General features: G+C 36.5%; 2 protein-coding genes across 2 annotated transcripts; one reads left to right on the top strand and one right to left on the bottom strand.

Annotated features, from left to right (window-relative positions):
• Window positions 1-470: 470 nt before the first annotated feature.
• On the bottom strand, window positions 471-2,852 carry LOC143586034 (vacuolar protein sorting-associated protein 32 homolog 1-like). The gene is made up of 7 exons (XM_077067678.1): window positions 2,774-2,852; window positions 1,768-1,867; window positions 1,437-1,522; window positions 1,251-1,342; window positions 1,042-1,156; window positions 756-948; window positions 471-649 (listed from the first exon to the last, which is right to left on the bottom strand). Exons 1-6 carry the CDS (start codon window positions 2,849-2,851, stop codon window positions 757-759), a joined length of 663 nt encoding a protein of 220 aa, XP_076923793.1. The 5' UTR covers window position 2,852; the 3' UTR covers window positions 471-649; window position 756.
• A 9,385-nt stretch (window positions 2,853-12,237) lies between these two features.
• LOC143586031 (uncharacterized) lies at window positions 12,238-12,701 on the top strand. Its single transcript, XM_077067676.1, has 2 exons — window positions 12,238-12,439; window positions 12,514-12,701. Exons 1-2 carry the CDS (start codon window positions 12,238-12,240, stop codon window positions 12,699-12,701), a joined length of 390 nt encoding a protein of 129 aa, XP_076923791.1.
• Window positions 12,702-20,814: the final 8,113 nt, after the last annotated feature.

The following is a 20,814-nucleotide window of genomic DNA, read 5'->3' as shown; positions in this document are numbered from 1 at the left end:
ATCTTTGAGATGACTACTATTCGGCAATGGTAGCAGCGCCCATGTTTCATGGAGAAGATTGTGAGGGCCATGAAGATGCTCAAAGACCATAAGAGTGCAAGCCTATGAACAAGTCGTTAGGACAAGGCATGATGCGAGGAGAGTAATATCAATCCGGTGGGTTGACAAAAGGGAATGGCTAGGGGCCTCGCAAGTCTAAAACTTGCTTGACTGTTAAGCGAGAAAGGGCAAGAATAAGCAGGTACCGGGATATCTTGTACAACAAAGAAGACGCCATACGATCATTTGATTTAACAACTCTTTTGTATCAGATTGGATCATTTGCTAACGACCCTCTTATATTACGGATTACAATCTATCGCCTTTCTTCCAATACAGGAAAAATAACAACGATGCTTGCCCACCCCCAATTAATACACTACTCAACAACTTTTTTGCAATTCTATGATGAAAAAAATCTTAGATAACCAACATAAAACATGCACCCTGATTTTCCACATGACACATCACGTGAAAAATTGAAAAAAAGAAGTCCCTTTTCAGTTCTTAATACAATAAAAGTCATTGATCACGTTATAGCACAAACAATACGCACACCTCCATTGTTTCAAAATCCAATCTTTACAATTTCTTCCAACCGGATTTGAACCTGCAATAAATCAATTCTGATAACTTAACTTTTTTTTGGGGGGGGGGGTGTGAAAGGAAAAAACATGTCCGCCAAACAAGTTTTGTAAAATTAGCTACCAAGTTACCTTAAAGTGCCATTTCTGCCTGCAATGCAGCAAGTTCATCTTCCTCTTCTGTGTTCTGGCGCTGAGCTGGACGTGTTTGTTGCCTTCCAGCTGGCACATAAACTGGTGCTGCGGGTGCAGTGGTGGCTGGCTGCAGAAGTTGCTCCTCTAACTCGGCTCCTTCCAACTCTTCAAGTTCAGCCTCCAATTCATCCTGCGTTTTTGTTATTACACAGTTATTAATTGCATTTAAAAGTACGCGCTTTTATAATATTTTTTGAATAAACAGGGGGAAAGCAGTCCATGCCTCGTCAAAATCAGCTGCTGCACCTAAAGGTGCTGACAGCGCTTCTTGAATTTGTTTCATGTTCTCTGTTTGCTCATTTATCTCGTCCATTGTTTTGTCCACATCATCAATATTCCTGTATCTCAAATGAAATGGAAGGAAATAATATGTTAAGCCGAGTGAATTAGTTGAAACTGCAAACACTAATAATAAAATAAATCAAAACTTACACTGCCTTTTGCATAGCCTTCATTGCTTTAGCTCCGGTTCTCAAGGCATCCACTGTCTCTGTGGTAGCTTTTGCACCTTCAAGCATTATCATCTGTAGTACAGGAATAAAAATATAAAGTAACTAATTCTGCAAATTAAACACAATAAATTAATTGTTCTTTAAATAATCAAAATTGAAAAGAAACCTGATCGTGAATACGCAATTGGAAATTGCCAAGTTGTTCGATCTGCTGCTCATAAAGTCTTTTCCTCTTTAAACATTGTATCGCCGCTAAATATTTCCCATATTTGAAAAATGAAAGAAATAAATAGTTAGTGTAGTTTAACTTATCCAACAGAAGGACACGATATACAAAAGGAAACTTAAAACTAGATGTGCAAATTTTGGCATATGTAATAAACTGAAAAGAGTATAAATTACATCGTCAAAACTACAAGTGAATCATTACTCATAAAAACCTAAGGAATTTAAACTGCAGGAGTACATAAAAGAAATCTTTAATGAGGGGTGCATACCTCGTTTATTTTTCGCTCTAGTGAATTCCTTTGCTTTTTCAACCTCTGCAGAGGCTTTCTTGATAAGTACTTTTTCTTTTTTCTCAAGCATTTCAAGTGTCTGCACATGTATTGTAATATTATTAGAAGCAAACATTGAACTTGTAATGTTTTAATACATTGATTATGCACAGGTTTTCAAAATGATTAGCAGCATGACTTGTTTGACAACTTTCTTCCTTGGCTTGCAAATATAGTGAATGTATCTTTCATCATATCTATGAATTAGTGACCATGATTGAAGAGAACAGATTTTAATGTATGCAATGATCCTAACATTTTGTTCAACGATTTGCATGTAATCATCAGTTTAAAAACCATGCGCACCTGAAATGCTTGAGAAGAATGAAAAAGTAGTTATCAACAAAGCCTCTACAGAGCCCAAAAATACAGAGCAAAAGAGACACAAGTTATGTGCTGTGCTTTAAAATTTTTTTGTTATGTGGTCTTGCGCAATTTAGATTTATTAAAATTTTTGAAGTAATAATTCACTTGCTGTAATTTTGACATTTAATTTTTACTATTTTCATCTTATTACATCCTTTGACATATGTAATAACTAATTAGATGAGGATAGGGTAAATAAAATGTTAAAATTACAAGTAAATCGTTAATCAAAAGAACCTAACAAATTCAAATCGCGAAGATTGTATGACAAAAGTTCTTTAAAGCACCCTAAATAGCTTGTTTATCTTTTGCTGTAATAAACTGATTTGTCTTTTCAACCTATGCAGAAGCCTTTTTGATAATCACCTTTTCTTTCTTCTTGAACAGTCCAATCGCACACAAGTTATATCCGATTACAAGCAAAAAAGTGAACATGCCAAGGATCATTACATATATCATCATATCCTTCCTTTCAAATCAAAGATGCTAAACTATAGATCTGACAAGTAAAATGCATCATACTGCACAAGTTCATGTCAATAAATCATAAAGGTGTGTCAAGAGAATAGCCAATAAATACCTCGTTTAATTTGTCGAGGGTTGTTACAGCGCTAGCGTTAGCTTCTTGCTTAGGTTTCCCAAACATTCGCGAAAACATTTTCACCTGATGCGATCCGATCAAAAGCAAGACACTTTAAATCGATTTGAGAGAAGGATACCTGCTTGTGAGACAAAATAAATAATAGAAAAGAGATTGAAAAGGGAGGGGTTTTTGATGAACGAACGATGGAATCCGATTATTATTATTATTATTATTATTATTATTATTATTATTATTGATGATAGGGAGGGGGGTGGGTTTGCTTAGGCGTATTTGTTGGTTCTCTCTAAAGTCCACACACGCTTTACTCAATAGCGTTTTTCTCTTTCTAGGTAATTTCCTTACTATACACACAAAATCTAACAAAATAAATATAAATACTATGATGATATGATATTATCTAAACCCACGTATAGGTGTTTTCTAATAAAAGACAACTAGACAATGAAAAGTTATACATGAAGAATAATAAACATTATCAAAGTACGAAACACAATAAAACAAACTCTCACTTAATATCAACGGAATCACATTTTACATTGCAGTGTTATATATGAAATATTACACTAATAAGTCACATATAAGTAGCCTATTGGTAAAGATAAAGCCTTTAAAATGTCAAACAGTTGAGAGATTTTGGATTCAAATTTCCTGTCAATTAAACACAATAAAATAACTGCATATAAGTTAAAATTTCTTATTAGTGATGTTAGACTTTTGATAATATTGCGAATGCACCGATGATCCCTTTCTCATTGATTTTTGTAAATAAATACAATGTTTACAATCTCCTATATTAGGATGAAGATATACAATGAATGATACAGGTCTATTACACCTCCGCAGTAGAAGCTGAAGGAGAACAGATGCTGAGGCTGGTAAAATCTTCAAACAAGCATGTGGGAGACATTTGGTGAAGATATCCGCAATCTGATATGGAAAAGGGACATGAAGTATGCGTACTGCACCCCGCTGAACTTGTTCACGAACAAAGTGAATGCCAAGGTCAGTGTTTTTCATCTGTTGATGTTGAACAGGAGTTCTAGGGAGATTTATGGCACTAACGTTATCACAATAAACAAGACTGGCCTGAGACAAAAAGCGATGAAGTTCGAAAAGAAGATTACGAAGCCAATATATTTCAGCAACCGCATTGGCTACCCCTCTATATTTTGCTTTGGTGCTCGATCTAGAAATAGTTGGTTGTCATTTGGATCACCAAGAGATGAGGTTGGACCCACAGTAAATACAATACCCCGATGTTGAACGACATGCATCCGGGCAACCCGCCCAGTCGGCATCAGTTTATGCAAGGATAGCCAGGTTAACTGATTTACCGAGTCTAAGACCAGGAAGCATTGTACCTTTAATGCAACGTATGATGCCTTTCAAAGCATCCCAATGTGTAGTCATTAGGGTATGCATAATATTATCAAATGTCTAACATGGTAAAATCCAAACATTTCTTTGTATACCACTCGGTTGTATACTCATACGTTTGAAATACATCACCCCCTCTCTAATACTTATTAGCCACCAAGTTTATAGTTGAATTGAGTAGCGCGGTTGTAGCAAGGGTCAAGTGTCTTCTCAAGTGTACATAATTTTACGTTTCAAAAATGTCGTGTGACTGTCCCTAAGGGAATTGGCCTTTCGTCTGGGGGCTAAAGTTGTTAACTTCTATGGTATTCGTTGAGCGATTACGAGTGAGCAAGGGTTTGATCCAAACTTCGATCTTTGAGAAGCGCAACACGTTCACAACCAATTAAACATCCAAAACCTTTTGATTTTGAGATTTCGTACTATTACACTTGCCAGAATTTCAGGTCAACTTGAATATTTATAAACTAGAGGTATTTAGTTGTAAGTAAGCCAAATTACAAGTTCATGGGTTAAAGGTGAAAATATTGAATGATATAGCAATTATCCCAAGCCTTGATGTTAGAGCATGCAATGCAACATGACAATATAGTTGAGAAAGACCCAAAAATTAATATAGGCATATATTAGGAAATGAGTTATGGGGTATAATAAATGAATTTGGATGTCTCGGCGAATTATAATCCAAAAAAAGGGCTTAAAGAACCGCTAGCTCTAAGCCTAGAAGTTTGCTAGGGGTGGATAAGGACGAAACGAGGTGCTAACATGCGTTATATGATTCAGCATTGCTAAGTGTCTGCTAGCGCTTAACTTAGTGGTTTTCTATGCCCATACCTCAACATGTGTCCAGATTTTGATGCCCATAGGTTGGAAACCGTCATCCTTAATCTTAGGATAGTCTGTGTGGTTGGTGCCACGTTTATCATTATTATCATCATTATCATGTTAGGCTTGATTTTATACTTAAAACATGCTTGATACTAGCTTTGTATGTTTATAATACCTTATCTTGATATGGGGAAACGTATAATATTTTCAAAATCGTTTTGAAAACCTATGTTTTTCACCACCTTTTTAGTTGACCCGTTTAACAACATATTTAATGAAATTGAGTATACTCGAAGTTGGATTAGTCTTAGGGATGGACCTAGTCAAGCCAATAAAAATATTATTATGCTACTTTTGCCATGTGTGGCGTATTTTTTATATGAAAACAATGTAATCGTATGATATAAGGCTAAATATATATAAATCCCTTGTATATTTAATATAACATTTTATTAGTTTTCGTTCAGTTTTTATTAGAATTTGTATATTACTAATTTATTTGAATATTTTAGGTTCCGTGTTTCAATCATGTCGAAATGAGGGCGAAAACAAGCAAAATGGGAGAAGGCCCGTCTGGCGGCACTTTGGGCTCAGTTTTCTAGAATCTTCTACAAATATTAAGTCTATGGGCTCAAATTTCTAGAATCTTCTACCAATATTAAGTTTATGGGCTCAGATTTCCAGAATCTTCTACTAATTTTAAGTTTATGGGCCTTGAAAGTCTATATAAACACCCATAAACTTAACCCTAATCATAACCTTAAGAGCCATACAAATTTTGGGAGTTGCAAGGCTTAGGATTGCTACTTTTGAAGGCTTTGGAGTTGAAGAATCATTCGGTGGTGCGCGTATTGGTTGAAGACGAAGAACACAGGTTTTATCTTCTATTTTCTTTCGTTTTCTTTTATATCCGCCACGAATTCTTATTTGATTGTTTTGTTTAAACCTAAGATGTTAGGCTATTATAGACTGCCTAGGCTTATGATGAACCTACTTTGACGTTGTGTTTTGATTTGGGATTTATTTATCGTTATGGTTTTATGATTTAGTAAAAGGTTTTATTATATTAAATTTATGCGTATGGATATTTAGGATTGTTTGACTAATTGTTATTATTCCATAGTTGCCTTGATTATTGTTTGTCATTATGATAAGTTGCTATTAGGTCATCTACTTTGTGTTTATGACTATTTTATGATTGATTCGTGATTAGATCATATGAATAATAGTTATTAATTAAATAAACCTAAGTGTACTGCTAACCTAAATCTGTAAAGTGCTAGATTACTGATAGATCTTTATTATTTGATATTGCTAGATTTAGTTTTTCTTAAGGAGTCCGTCTAGGTTTGATTATTTAATTATTGTCTATTGAATCAATTAAATATATTAAACTGCCTTTGATTTCCGCGCTGTAAGGTAGGATTTCGTATAAAGGAACTAAGTCATAAATAATTAGGTGATCGTAAGGAAACTTGATTTTTAATACTGGTGTGCGTTAAAACTTATTAGAAACCCATAGGTGACTCTTGAGAAGGGTCAGGGGTCATGTTCGGGTTTTCTCTTAGATATCTATTTTATGATCCCAGTCCATAACTAAATATTTTCCCGATTACTTAACAACTGAAATTTAGAGGATTCTAGCCTAGGTAGTTATCTCATCATCATCTGAATTAAGTCCAAATTCTAAGTTTAGTCGTCTTTAGTTTTCTTAATTAGTTTAAATTAGTTTATTAGTAAAAAAACCCCCCTTAAACAAATAATAAATAAATAGTCGTGTCTATAGTTGAGTCTAATTTAGCTAGTTTACGTAATTAAAAGAGTCTCGTGGGTTCGATATCCGGACTTATTTAGCTGTACTAGAGTCGACCGGTTCACTTGCCGGTTAGTAGTTTTAGTTTAGTTAAGTGTCAAGAATTTATTACTTAGTGTCTAGTTAGCATGTTTTTATTAGACTACTTTTAGCACATCAAGTTTTTGGCGCTGTTGCTAGGGACTCTTGGCGATTGCGTTATTAGCTTTGATTAGACTTGCTTGTTATATACGTGCTATTTGCTTTATTTATAGCTTTGAGACGTATGAGTTTAATTTTAAGTGTTAGTTATTTTATTCTATTTTCAGTTTTTTTTTATTTTCGAGTCTACCAATTTTGTTTTGTGTGTTTTTCAGGTACATGCCACATCTTCGTTCGCACGGACCGCCGTTGGATTGCTTTGGACCTACTTCGTTGAAGTCCGAGGCAAGTTCGTCAGAAAAGCAACCAATCACCATAGATAGTTCACCAAAATCATCACCCACCAATTCACCCACAAATTCACCACCACCAAGTCCCAGACCCATCCCAATGGCCGAGAATAACCGCACCGTGTACCAGCAAGCTTTTGAGGGGTTCCATGGAGATCACTCACCCATTGTCGCTCCCGAGATTGATAACCCTAACTCATGGCAGATTCCATCCTACGTTATGACCAATATCACCCAACACCACCAGTTTCATGGCCGTGAAGATGAAGATGCACCGGCACACATCAACCGTTTGACTCGTGTGTTCAAAATGTTCAATCTGCAAGGTGCTAATGCGGATGTGATCTTCCTTCACTTGTTCTCGTTTACACTTTCGGGTCGTGCCGCTACTTGGCTCGACTCGCAACCCGCTGGAGCATTCACTACTTGGGAGGCGCTTCGTAATGCATTCATTAAGAAGTACTTTCCACTTGCTAAGGCCTCTCGCCTACGTGATCAGATCCACTCCTTTCACATGGAGCCGGATGAGCCATACTACCAAGCTTGGGAGCGCTTTCAGAATCTGCTTTCTCGTTGTTCACAACATGGGCTCACACCTTGGGCCCTTGTTGAGAAGTTTAACAATGGGCTTACGTATGAAGCTCAAGTGAGGTTTGACACAGCTTCTGGGGGTAATTTGATGGACAAGAAGAATGTGACCGAGTGTAACGAGATGTTTGAAAGTTTCGTGCAATCTAAGTACGCGAAGAAGCCACGAGGCGGGAATTCCAATCCCGTCACCAGTGCATCCTAATCTGCTCGAGGTGTACACAAGGTTAATCTGGATACTGGTATGGCTTCTGCATTGGAGAATCTCACTCGAGAGATAAAAGAGTTAAAGGCTAAGGTAGATAAGTGTGAGATGTGTAGGGGAGGTCATGGTACGTTGGAGTGTCCGTTGATGAACAATCAAGATGTTGATTTTGTGGCTGGTCAAAACAGGTTCCCTAATGCTTACAACAACAGCAATCAAAACTGGAACAACTACAAGTATCAGAATCAGAATCAGAATCAGAATCAAGGTCAAAGTAACTCGAATTGGCGTTCATCCAGTGGGCCACCTGGTTTCCAAGCCCCCTATAACCGAAATCAGGGACAGTACACCAATGAAGGTTCCAATGGTCAAAGTTCGAATAATGTGCCGGATCTGAGTAAGAAGTTGGACGAGATGATGCAGCAAATTGTTATTAGAGATCAAGCCACTCAAAAGACCCTTGCCAAGCATGATCTGCTTTTCAAGAATCAATAATTAGCTATGCTCGATATGCAACGAACCATTGGTGATATTGCCCGACAATTGAATGAAAGACCCCCGGGACAGTTTTCAGGATCTACTCAACAGAATTCGGCCGCTCAAATAAAGGCAATTACTACTCGTAGCGGCAGGGTTTTGGGTCCCGAGGTGCGAATGAATGAGGTTGAAGTAGAAGATGAGGAGGTGATGGATGAATAAATCGAGATGGAAGTACCGGGTAAAGTGCAGAACACCGCACCAGTTGCACCGCCAGTAGAGAAGAAGCCGGTTGAAGTCCGGCCATCACCTTTGATTGATCACTCTCGCAACCCGTATACCGCTCGCGGGAAACATCAGAAATATACGCAGGAGTATGGGCATTTTCTTGATATGTTCCGACAATTGAAGATTAATCTCCCGTTCATTGAAGCCCTCCAACACATGCCGAAGTACGCAAAGTTTCTGAAAGACATGTTGAAGAGAAAGGATAGGTTGGCGGAGATGTCATCAATTCCCCTTATGGGAGATTGTTCGGCGGTAGTGTTGAACCGCGTGACCGAGAAGTGGTCGGATCCGGGTGTGTTTACGATTCCGTGTTTGTTTGGTAGTGATGCGATGAGCCATGCATTGGCGGATTTGGGTGCGAGTATAAATTTGATGCCGTATTTTTTATACGAGAAGTTGGAGTTAGGCGAGCTTACACCGACTTGCATGTCTTTATTGTTGTCCGATCGTTCGGTTTAGTATTCGCGAGGTGTTATCGAGAATTTGTTAGTGAAGGTGGATAAGTTTGTGTTCCCGGTTAATTTTGTGGTGCTTGACATGGAGGCCAACGAGAAGGTTCCCATTATTCTGGGTCGTCCGTTCTTACGTACCGCAAAGGCGCTTATCGATGTGTATGATGAGAAGATCACGCTTTGGGTTGGTGATGAGAATGTTACTTATGATGTCGCGAGGTCGATGAAGCATCCAAGTGATCAAGATGATTTCAGTGGTTCATGCCACTTGGTTTATTTTAATAACTCGTTTATTGCAGGTATTGATAGCTGCTTCGATTATATTTGTGGTGCGGATCTCGTGGGGAGTAATGGGTTGGTTGGTTGTGATGATTTGGGTGAGGATGAGTCGTGTGAGAACGATTCGGTTTGTGATGAGTTGGGTGAGATTTTGGGTTTGCCCGAGATGATAGAGGTTAATGAGATTAGTTGTGAAAATGAGGCGGGTTCTATTGAGAACCCCACCCCGTTGGAATTGAAGGTACTCCCGTCACACTTGGAATATGCGTATCTTGATGAGGGCTCGAACTTGCCCGTTATTGTGTCATCCAAGCTAACGAAAGAACAAAAGACGAAGCCGATTGAAGTGTTGAAACTACATAAGGGGGAGATTGCATGGAGATTGTCTGATATTCAAGGTATTAGCCCGGCTTATTGCACACACCGGATTTTAATGAAGGATAAGTACAAACCGGTGGTGCAACCACAAAGACGTCTCAATCCGAATATGCAAGATGTGGTAAAGAAGGAGGTATTGAAGTTGATGGATGCCAGGATGATTTACCCGACTTCTGACTCTCCATGGGTGAGCCCGACCCAAGTTGTCCCGAAGAAAGGTGGAATGGATGTTGTGATGAATTAGAAGAATGAGCTTATCCCTACACGTACGGTTACCGGTTGGAGAGTATGTATTGATTATTAGCGATTAAATGATGCCACCCGGAAGGACCACTTCCCATTGCTGTTTATTGATCAGATGTTGGAGCGTTTGGCAGGTCAGCAGTTTTATTGTTTTCTTGACGGTTTTTCGGGTTATTTTCAGATTCCCATTGCACCAGAAGACCAAGAAAACCCGACTTTTACATGTCCGTATGGCACGTTTGCGTACCGTCGCATGTCGTTTGGACTGTGTAACGCTCCGGCTACATTTCAGCGTTATATGGTGGCCATATTTCAAGATATGATAGAGACGTCCATGGAGGTGTTCATGGACGATTTTTCGGTTTACGGTAATTCTTTCGATCATTGTTTGGCTAATCTTGAGAAGATGTTGAAGTGGTGTATTGAGACAAAGTTGATGTTGAAGTGGTGTATTGAGACAAAGTTGATGTTGAATTGGGAAAAATGTCATTTTATGGTGACGGAAGAGATCGTGTTAGGTCATAAGATCTCGAGAGATGGTATTGAGGTGGATCGAGCAAAGATTGACACTATAAGTAGACTTCCTCCTCCGACGAATGTAAAGGCGGTTAGGAGTTTCTTGGGCCATGCGGGATTTTATCGGCGATTTATCAAATATTTTTCAAAAATTACCCGCCTGATGACCCGACTCCTTGAGAAAGACGTACCGTTTGTTTTTTATGATGAATGTGTGAAGGCGTTCACGTTTTTAAAAGAGAAGCTTGTAAGTGCTCCCATTCTTTGTTCTCCCGATTGGAGCTTGCCGTTTGAGCTCATGTGTGATGCTAGTGACTATGCGGTTGGAGCGGTTTTGGGGCAAAAGCGAGATAAGCATTTTCACCCTATCTATTATGCTAGCAAGACGTTGAATGATGCACAAGAGAACTACACCACCACCGAGAAGGAGCTTTTAGCCGTTGTGTTCGCATTTGATAAGTTCCGCTCATATCTCATTCTTTCAAAGACCACCGTTTTTACCGATCATGCAGCCTTGCGTTTTCTCTTTCACAAGAAAGACGCGAAGCCTCGTCTTATACGATGGATTCTTCTACTTTACGAGTTTGACATCGAGATTAAAGATAAGAGTGGTGCGGAGAACGTAGCGGCTGATCATCTATCCCGCCTAGAAGACCTGAGGAGAGAAGAGTTGCGTGAGGAGGAGATTGGAGATACATTCCCTCATGAGTCGATCGATTTTGTTGCGGCTGAGAAGCAAGGTATGCCATGGTTCACTGATTTTGCTAATTATTTGGCTAATGGTTTTGTTTTGGAGGGTATGACTACGCAACAAAAGAGGAAGTTCTTCCGGGATGTTAATCGGTATGTGTGGGATGACCCGTTTTTTTCAAGATTGGTGGTGATCGAATTTTGAGGAGATGTGTGACGAAAGAGGAAGGTTGGGATATTCTCAAGCATGTTCATTAAAGGTTGACTGGGGGTCATCATGGTGCGCATGCTACCGCGCAGAAGGTGTTTGATAGTGGGTTCTATTGGCCGACAGTTATGAAAGATGCTGAAGAGTTTGTGAAGCTTTGTGATGCGTGCCAAAGAACAGGTAATATTTCTTCCAAGAATGAGATGCCTCAAAACCCCATTCAAATTCTTGAAATCTATGATGTTTATGGCATCGACTTCATGGGACCGTTTCCCACGTCGAATGGTAATAAGTATATTTTGGTGGTGATTGATTATGTGTCGAAATGGGTGGAAGCCCAAGCGTTGGCCACGAATGATGCACGAGTTGTTGTGAGGTTTCTTAAGAAGTTGTTTACTTGTTTCGGTACTCCGAGAGCTATTATTAGTGATCGGGGAACCCATTTTTGTAATACCGTCATGGAGAAAGCGTTGGCTCGTTATGAGGTTACTCATCGTACCTCTACTGCCTAACACCCTCAAACGAATGGTCAAGTCGAGAATGCAAATCGAGGAGGATTTTGGAGAAGACGGTTGGGGCAAGTCGGAAGGATTGGTCGGAGAAGTTAGATGATGCATTGTGGGCATTCCGGACCGCGTACAAGACTCCATTGGGTACTACACTGTTTATGCTTGTTTATAGTAAGTCTTGTCATTTGCCGGTTGAGTTGGAGCATCGTGCTTATTGGGCATTGAAGACGGTTAACATCGATCTTACCGAGGCCGCGAGGAAAAGATACTTTCAGATTCATGAATTGGAAGAGCTTCGGGATGCAGCATATTCCCGATCGTTGAACATCAAAGAAAAGACGAAGCGCTACATGATCGACGGTTAAAAAGTGGCAAGGAGTTCAAGAAAGGCGATAAGGTATTATTATTTAACTCTCGTTTGAAGTTGTTTGCAGGAAAGTTGAGAATGAAGTGGAGGGGACGGTACTTGGTGAATGAAGTTTTCACGTATGGAGTGGTGGAGTTGGAAAATCCAGATAATGGAACATCTTGGAAAGTGAACAGTCATCGCTTAAAGCACTATCTTGGAGGACCGGAGGAATCAATGGAGATGGAGGAAACTCCTCTCGATCCGTCGCACTGATTTGTCACGCGTGGTTCTTGAGTGAAAACTCAAGTGTAGAGTTTGTATATTTGCCGTATCGTTATTTTTGAGTCTTGTCGAGTTACTAACGTATATTTTTGTAGTTCTTCTTTGTTTTTGTTTTTGTTTTTAAGTTTTGCAGGTTTTGAGCTAGAAAAATGACCCCCATGAAGTTTATTGCAAAATTCAAGTGTGGGGATGGAGCAGCCGAACTGTATACTTTTTATTATTTGCTGCTATTTATTCATGTTTTATACATAGGGTGGGTTGGTTGGTCTGGTAAAATATTTAAGTGCTTAACATATATCAAATTGATAAGATATTTTTATATATTGTTTGTTGTGTTTGCCGCTCCCGTTCGAGTGTGAGAGAAGGAGATATTGTTTGCTGAGCACGTTCGGAATTGGAGGGCATTCATGGAAGAAGAGTCAGAAGACTTTGGCATCAAACTTCATGCGCATATTACCAGCTAAGTCTTTTCCATTATCTATCTTGCCTGTTTATTTTTATTTTAATTTTATTTTTTTTTTAATTTTTAGGTTTTTAGTTTTTTGTATTCCGAATTTATTTTTAGTTTTAGTCCTTATCCTTGCATTGAGGACAATGCAAATTTTAAGTGTGGGTATAGGAACACATGTCTTTAGTTTGCTTTGTGGTTTTTATTAAAAAAAAAAAAGTTTTGAAAAATGTCCCTTGACTTTGTTTCTTTTTGCGTATAAATGAGAGATGAGGATACTTATCGGGAATCGGTTTTTCAAACTACTAATAATATGATATAATTAAAGAACATGCACTTAACTTGGGATGTGTCGGTAGGCTCAGCCTTGAGAATGAAAGGGCAGTTTGATAGTTGGTTTTAAACGATAAAATATGATCTTTAGTGGGATACATGTTAAGTCTGTATAAAATACGAGATGAAAGGTCGGCCATACTAAAGCCTTGTTTTTAGTTTGATTGTAGAAAATTATGAATTTTAAAGAAATATGAATACATTATCATACGATGCTTGTGTAGGTTTAAACGTTAAAGTATACCGTGTAGCCTGTGATATAAATTAAAAATCTTGCACTTCTAGTTTTAGTGGTTAACACTACATTGGCGTATGGTTTTATAGCCTTAAATCCTGTATTGATAGGATACTCTGGGATTCAGAGACCATGGGTCTGTATGCAGTTATTCATCTGGGTATTCATATTTCCTAAGTGGATTTATGGATATTTCAAAAAGCCTAAAAAGAGAAAACCCGCGGTTTATCTGCGAAATTACAAGTCATTAAACATGATCACAAAGTGCTTTAAAAGTACATATTCACTACTGACGTAATCATACACGCTGTTAGTCATATGGGGTCCCCGTGCTCGCGTCTCATTACCATTAAGAAACGGACCACACGGGACACGTCATATGTAAGCCCTACAGATGAAATGGACTTTGGGATATTGCTTGATAACGGGTGTATGTCATGTAGTGGGGATCACTAGCTAGTTAGTTGAATAATTGAACCTTAATCGTATCTAATGGCTGCTTGGTAGACTTTGATGCTTAAACTTAGGTGGATAAACAATATCCTTGATCGTTTTAGCTATTAATGAAAAATGTACAACAACGTTTTAATCTGCTTTTTATGAGGTTTAAGTCAAGTTGGGGTGGTTTGACCCGGTAAAATCTAAAATAAAACAAGCCTTGACTATGGGTTCCACTAGATTATATACAAAATAATAATAATAATAATAATAGTTGGATCTTACTTGTTCAGGTAAAGACAGAGGCATGGGTTTAAGTGGACAACAATATTGGTGATCGCAATTATTGTGTTGTTCTAAATTTTAAGATAACCTAATATGTTTTTAAGACCGTATTTCTCCGATTCTGATCCCATTGCAATTAGAGTTTTTCAGGGACGAAAAAAGATAGGTGTGAGGATATTTGATATAAGGTTAAATATATATAAATCCCTTGTATATTTAATATAACATTTTATTAGTTTTCGTTTGGTTTTTATTAGAATTTGTATATTACTAATTTATTTGAATATTTTAGGTTCCGTGTTTCAATCATGTCAAAATGAGGGCGAAAACAAGCAAAATGGGAGAAGACCCGTCTGGCGGCACTTTGGGCTCAGTTTTCTAGAATCTTCTACAAATATTAAGTCTATGGGCTCAGATTTCTAGAATCTTCTACAAATAAGTTTATGGGCTCAGATTTCCAGAATCTTCTACTAATTTTAAGTTTATGGGCCTTGAAAGTCTACATAAACACCCATAAACTTAACCCTAATCATAACCTGAAGAGTCATACAAATTTTGGGAGTTGCAAGGCTTAGGATTGCTACTTTTGAAGGCTTTGGAGTTGAAGAATCATCCGGTGGTGCGCGTATGGTTGAAGACGAAGAACACAGATTTTATCTTCTGTTTTCTTTTATATCCGCCACGAATTCTTATTTGATTGTTTTGTTTAAACCTAAGATGTTAGGCTAAACATTATAGACTGCCTAGGCTTTTGATGAACCTACTTTGACGTTGTGTTTTGATTTGGGATTTATTTATCGTTATGGTTTTATGATTTAGTAAAAGGTTTTATTATATTAAATTTATGCGTATGGATATTTAGGATTGTTTGACTAATTGTTATTATTCCATAGTTGCCTTGATTATTGTTTATTATTATGATAGGTTGCTATTAGGTCATCTACTTTGTGTTTTTGACTATTTTATGATTGATTCGTGATTAGATCATAGGAATAATAATTATTAATTAAATAAACCTAAGTGTACTGCTAACCTAAATCTGTAACGTGCTAGATTACTGATAGACCTTTATTATTTGATCTTCCTAGATTTAGTTCTTCGTAAGGAGTCCGTCTAGGTTTGATTATTTAATTATTGTCTATTGAATCAATTAAATATATTAAACTGCCTTTGATTTCCGTGCTGTATGGTAGGATTTCGTATAAAGGAACTAAGTCATAAATAATTAGGTGACCGTAAGGAAACTTGATTTTTAATACTGGTGTGCGTTAAAATTTATTAGAAACCCATAGGTGTCTTTTGAGAAGGGTCAGGGGTCATGTTCGGGTTTTCTCTTAGGTGTCTATTTTTTGATCCCAGTCCATAACTAAATATTTTCCCGATTAATTAACAACTGAAATTTAGAGGATTCTAGCCTAGGTAGTTATCTCATCATCATCTGAATTAAGTCAAAATTCTAAGTTTAGTCATCTTTAGTTTTCTTAACTAGTTTAAATTAGTTTATTAGTAAAAAACCCCTCCTTAAACAAATAATAAATAAATAGTCGTGTCTGTAGTTGAGTCTAATTTAGCTAGTTTACGTAATTAAAAGAGTCTCATGGGTTCGATATCCGGACTTATTTAGCTGTACTAGAGTTGACCGGTTCACTTGCGGGTTAGTAGTTTTAGTTTAGTTAAAAGTCTAGAATTTATTACTTAGTGTCTAGTTAGCGTGTTTTTATTAGACTACTTTTAGCACGTCATCGTATTATTTCAGCTTGGTAATTATTATTGTGGTTATCTTTATTTGCTTGGAACGTTATCAATCATGACGTCATGCACCATGGTTTCCGCACGCAATGTCGGGTGTGAGGGCTGCGATTTTAAAGATATACTAAAAAGGTGAGTACGTCTAACTCTTTTTTATTAACCTTTTAAATATCTCTTATATTTTGGAAAAAGTATTTATTGATTTGATTGCATATATATAGCAAACACTTAGACTGTGCTCAAATTCGGTGATCTAGTGTGTATATATAATTTGATTAAGCATTGGCTTATGTAGCCCTACTAAGATTATTGAACTGACATAATAGATATTTGTAATGTAGTAAAAATGAAAAAAAAACAATAACAAGGATAGTAAGTGACTCGATGTTGGCATTTATATGAAGGGTGACCTAGCTATTAAAGAAAAAAAAAAGATGATAGGACAAGTGAGCAGATATGACTAACAAAAAAACTAGTTATACGTACATGTGTATAAGGTTTTCTTGGTGACATAGTGCTTATCATAAAACTAGACCGCATGGGTCTGGTAGTGCAAAACTAAACCTCGATGGTTTAGTAGCATTGATCATGTGGAATCCATAAAATCAAACACAGTAAACAATAACGAATAAATAGTATCCAATGTCTTTTGAGTTATGAATGAAACATCTAGCATACTATAAGGGAATGCAGTTCGCAGAATGTCGTGAATAAAGACTAGATCAGGAATGGTTGGCAACATAAGCCTAGGTCTGTAAAGATATAAAAATAAGAAACTGAATTAAATAGTGAAATATTCAATACCTAGGATAGTGTAATCGTATGAAATCATCAAGAATATAAAGGACAAGTTAATCCCATTAGAAGTATCATTCAAAAATATGTTTAAATAATTTTATACAATGATATAAAGATATTTTAGTGTCAACTGACGTGTTCACCAGCACTGTGCTGACGTATGTTTTCAAGAGCATTTTTAGGTTATTATATGTGAGGATGTCATACTTAGCCAAAATAGATTGCTAATGGATGTAAATCCTTAAGCAACATTGAGACATTATGGCTACATGATTTTGTAGCATGATTTTGTACAACTAGACAACGAAAATGTAAACATCAATAATTGTTGCATCATCCAGAGTAAAAAGCAGGGACAACCTAAAACTCTTAACTTTAGATAAAGATGGAAAAATTACGGATAAAACTGTAGGTCCCTGGAATGGATCGATTATGAGACGGTCGTAATATTTAAGGCTGCGGAATCCCCTTAGTATTCGTTTACGTGTGTGAGTAAGCATAGAGCGAGTATGAAACAAGGTTATTGATCAAATGCTTCTTGTATTTATTATTAGCTCGGTAAACTATTAGCACACAAACAAAAACACGGCTAGAGACGAACTTGCTGAACAACCAAAACCATAAGTCGAAGATATGCTTATATAACACACAACTTCGCCCTTGGTAAGTTTACATGGTAAGATATATGTTGCTTTCTATCCAATTATTTTCTAGCATGAATCCTTGTGGTTGGGTTAGCCTTTTCAAATACCCTTGTATATCATGATAGGTTTCGAGTGTTCGTGTAGATAGATGCGCCATTGTGCTCGGTTATGTCCATCGCTGCAATGGAGTTTTTATACATTGCTACCCTCTAAAAAAGTCAGTCAGTTACGTTTATAATTTTGAATAATATCGTATAGTGTTTTTAAAAAGTGAAGCATACTGTAGACACTTGAGATTAAAAACATGATGAAAACCATCTTTCAACTATATTTTGGGAGTACCTATTGATGGAAGAGGGCCTCTAGAGCTTTTTTTCCCTTGAGCGGAAAAGTACCACTTTAGTTATCATATATATATATATATATAGGCCTGTAAAGAACCGAATGAACATGAGCATGTTTGTGTTCGTTCATTTAATTTTTAATTGAACATGAACATATATTCGAACAAATTTTTATGCTCGTGTTCGTCCATTAAGATAACGGGCTTGCTCGTGCTTGTTCAGGTTCGTTGTTTAAACCTAAACAAGCACAACAGAATAAACACTGACAAACTTAAAAAAACGCAAATGTGCATAATTGATCAAATACATATAATTTGACCAATCCCCTCTAATGTTTATAATTATATAAATATAACTACTTACGTATTTATTAAAATTTAAACGAATGAACATAAACGGACGTTCATGAAAATGCATGAACAAACAAAACGTGTGCTCGTGTTTGTTCATTTAATCAAATGAACAATTTTTTTTTGCTCATGTTCTTTTATTAAATAAACGAACATAAAGGAACTTCCCAATAAACAGTTAAGGAGCATTCGGTTCGTTTACATGTCTATACATGTATATATGTGTGTGTATACATACAAAGTGGTACGTTTAAGACAGAACCAAATTTGAGTACAACGCCAAAAAAATTTATCACAATTAAAACAACATATACATGTATTTATGCAGGTTTTACAACTATCTACTTAATTTCACACATTTACATTCGAAACATGCATTCTGAATGAAAAATAGTTGCTTGCCCCGCTGGTTGCAGCATGAGACCTGTTTAGGTAGGAAAAAAAATTGTTAACAAAAAAACATTGTGTGAACAGTATATGCAGTAAGAACACTGCAAATGACTAAAATCTTGTTCTGTATTTGACATGAAAGTTTTCGGCTAGCAATGCAGGGCTAATATCTAGTCAAACTAAGATTAGTTGCTTGGCATATATAAAGAAGAAAATTACATCATACAGTTGTATTGTTCAAGTTTAGGTTATGCCCATAACATTTCAAAATGATGCTATCTAGTTTATGCTGCAATTGGCAAGTATGCTAGTATATGTTTTGTTGACTACGGAACTAATACTTGCCTTGTAGTTTTGGTTCGCAACTACTGAATCATATCAAAATCCGAACCAAATACAAACACTTGCACAAAATAGAGTTTGTTTCTCTATTTCAGTGCCACTTCGCTAAACCTCTTTGACCAATATTACAATATATTTCCTTTACAAATGTAAAACGTATTGTACAAGCGGGTTAGTTGATGAAGAGCATCTCACATCTCATTCAAACTCTAAATTAACTGCATTGTGGCAGTAGATAATGATGTACACCTGATGCCACATCAGCTTCGATTTTATTGTTTAAAGGGAATTTTTAGATTATTAAAAAGAATGAAAGACAGTGTGTGTTTATGTCTTAAAATCATGGCTGTGCTTTTGTCTTTTGAGTGACCACTTTCCCCATTGCTAATTTTCAAGTTTAGCAAACTTGAATGGTGTTCTTTTAGTGATAAATGAGTGAATAATCACCTTTTTCCAATCAGGAATCCAATGATATTTGTTGCATAATTTTTAGTTTCCTGCAATCTTGCTGAAACTGATATTATAGACAAGGTAGTAAAAGTGGCTAGTCGGGTGGTGGGGTAAGGACTAGCGATTAATCGGATCAGACTTTTATGTATAATTTTCTATTTTATATATACACATGCACATTTTTGTATGTTATTTTTAATTTTATGTATGCACGTACACATTTTGGCCGGAATCTTGTTGGAAGCCGTCGATTTTGGTCGGAACCTCGTCAGGAAACCCCGACTAAGTTCAATTAATCCCGATTTTAGCTAGATTTGACTATTGACTGATTAGTCCAAAATTAATCAGTGGGGTGGAGACTACCAATTAATCGGCACCTAGGTCTGAATTTTTACAACACTTATTATTGGTGTTTTTGGTCCATCTTTAACTAACTCTTGCTAAAATCGAGAATCGTATAACTAAATGATTAAATAATTTGTCTTTGGTCCATCTTTAACTAAATCGTGCTAAAATCAAGAATCGTGTAACTAAATGATTAAATAATTTGTTGTGTTTGTCTATAATATTATTTGGGTCGAACTCAAAGTGATGCTAGGTAGAACCCATTGGGCTTAAGTCATGCTAGCCATTCGAATTCTGTAGCAGGCCTTAAGTCGGGTTACGCGATTTCTAGCACGTATCATAATCGAGCCATTTTTATGAGAATATCAAGTATTACTATGTATTATCCGTAACTAAAAAAAAATTTATCGGGCCTACAAATGTTATGGTTGTCATGTAGAGAGTATTATTAACTTGTACACAGTATGCTTTAGTGACTTGTTTATTGCTATACCAGCTTTGCTCGTTCACAACACAAGCCCTTTGAGGGTTTATCCTTGGAGAGATGAGTCAATGAATAGGAATGGGTTGGGCCACGTAAGTTTCTGTTTTCTATTTTGTTGGCTTTAAGTTGTTTTTGGGTGTATTATCAATTTGTACACGTGTTTTAGTGACTTGTAAATCACTATATTTTTAATTTTAATAATTTTAAATGTAGTAATTGAGTAAAATATCAATAACATATTATACTTTTATGTCAAAAACATTAATAACGTTTTATACTCATTTTATTACTTTTATCCAATCATTTAATTCACATAAATTATTTTTCAAACAAAGTATTTACCTTTTTACATTATATAATTTTTTATAAATAATTTAATTTTGTATAAAAGTAATTTGATCAAGTAAATGAAATATAAAAACCTAGTGATGATACGAAAATGTAAGAATTCGTAAGAATATCTATAAGA

The sequence above is a fragment of the Bidens hawaiensis genome, unplaced genomic scaffold (assembly GCF_021521415.1).
Source record: "Bidens hawaiensis isolate Kalapana, Puna unplaced genomic scaffold, B.hawaiensis_p1.1 tig00034277_1, whole genome shotgun sequence".
In the NCBI taxonomy this organism is placed as follows: Eukaryota; Viridiplantae; Streptophyta; class Magnoliopsida; order Asterales; family Asteraceae; genus Bidens; species Bidens hawaiensis.
The sequence above is the reverse complement of the archived record's forward strand: the minus strand, read 5'-3'. Positions and strand labels throughout refer to the sequence as shown.

Excerpts from the sequence above, each read along its gene's own strand:
- LOC143586034 (XM_077067678.1), bottom strand. The coding sequence starts at position 2,851 with ATGTTTTCGCGAATGTTTGGGAAACCTAAGCAAGAAGCTAACGCTAGC. Across the intron at positions 1,868-2,773 it reads CCCTCGACAAATTAAACGAG|ACACTTGAAATGCTTGAGAA; the intron begins GTATTTATTGGC and ends ATACATGTGCAG. Across the intron at positions 1,157-1,250 it reads AAGGCTATGCAAAAGGCAGT|GAATATTGATGATGTGGACA; the intron begins GTAAGTTTTGAT and ends TTTGAGATACAG.
- LOC143586031 (XM_077067676.1), top strand. The coding sequence starts at position 12,238 with ATGCTTGTTTATAGTAAGTCTTGTCATTTGCCGGTTGAGTTGGAGCAT. Across the intron at positions 12,440-12,513 it reads GAAGCGCTACATGATCGACG|GAAAGTTGAGAATGAAGTGG; the intron begins GTTAAAAAGTGG and ends AGTTGTTTGCAG.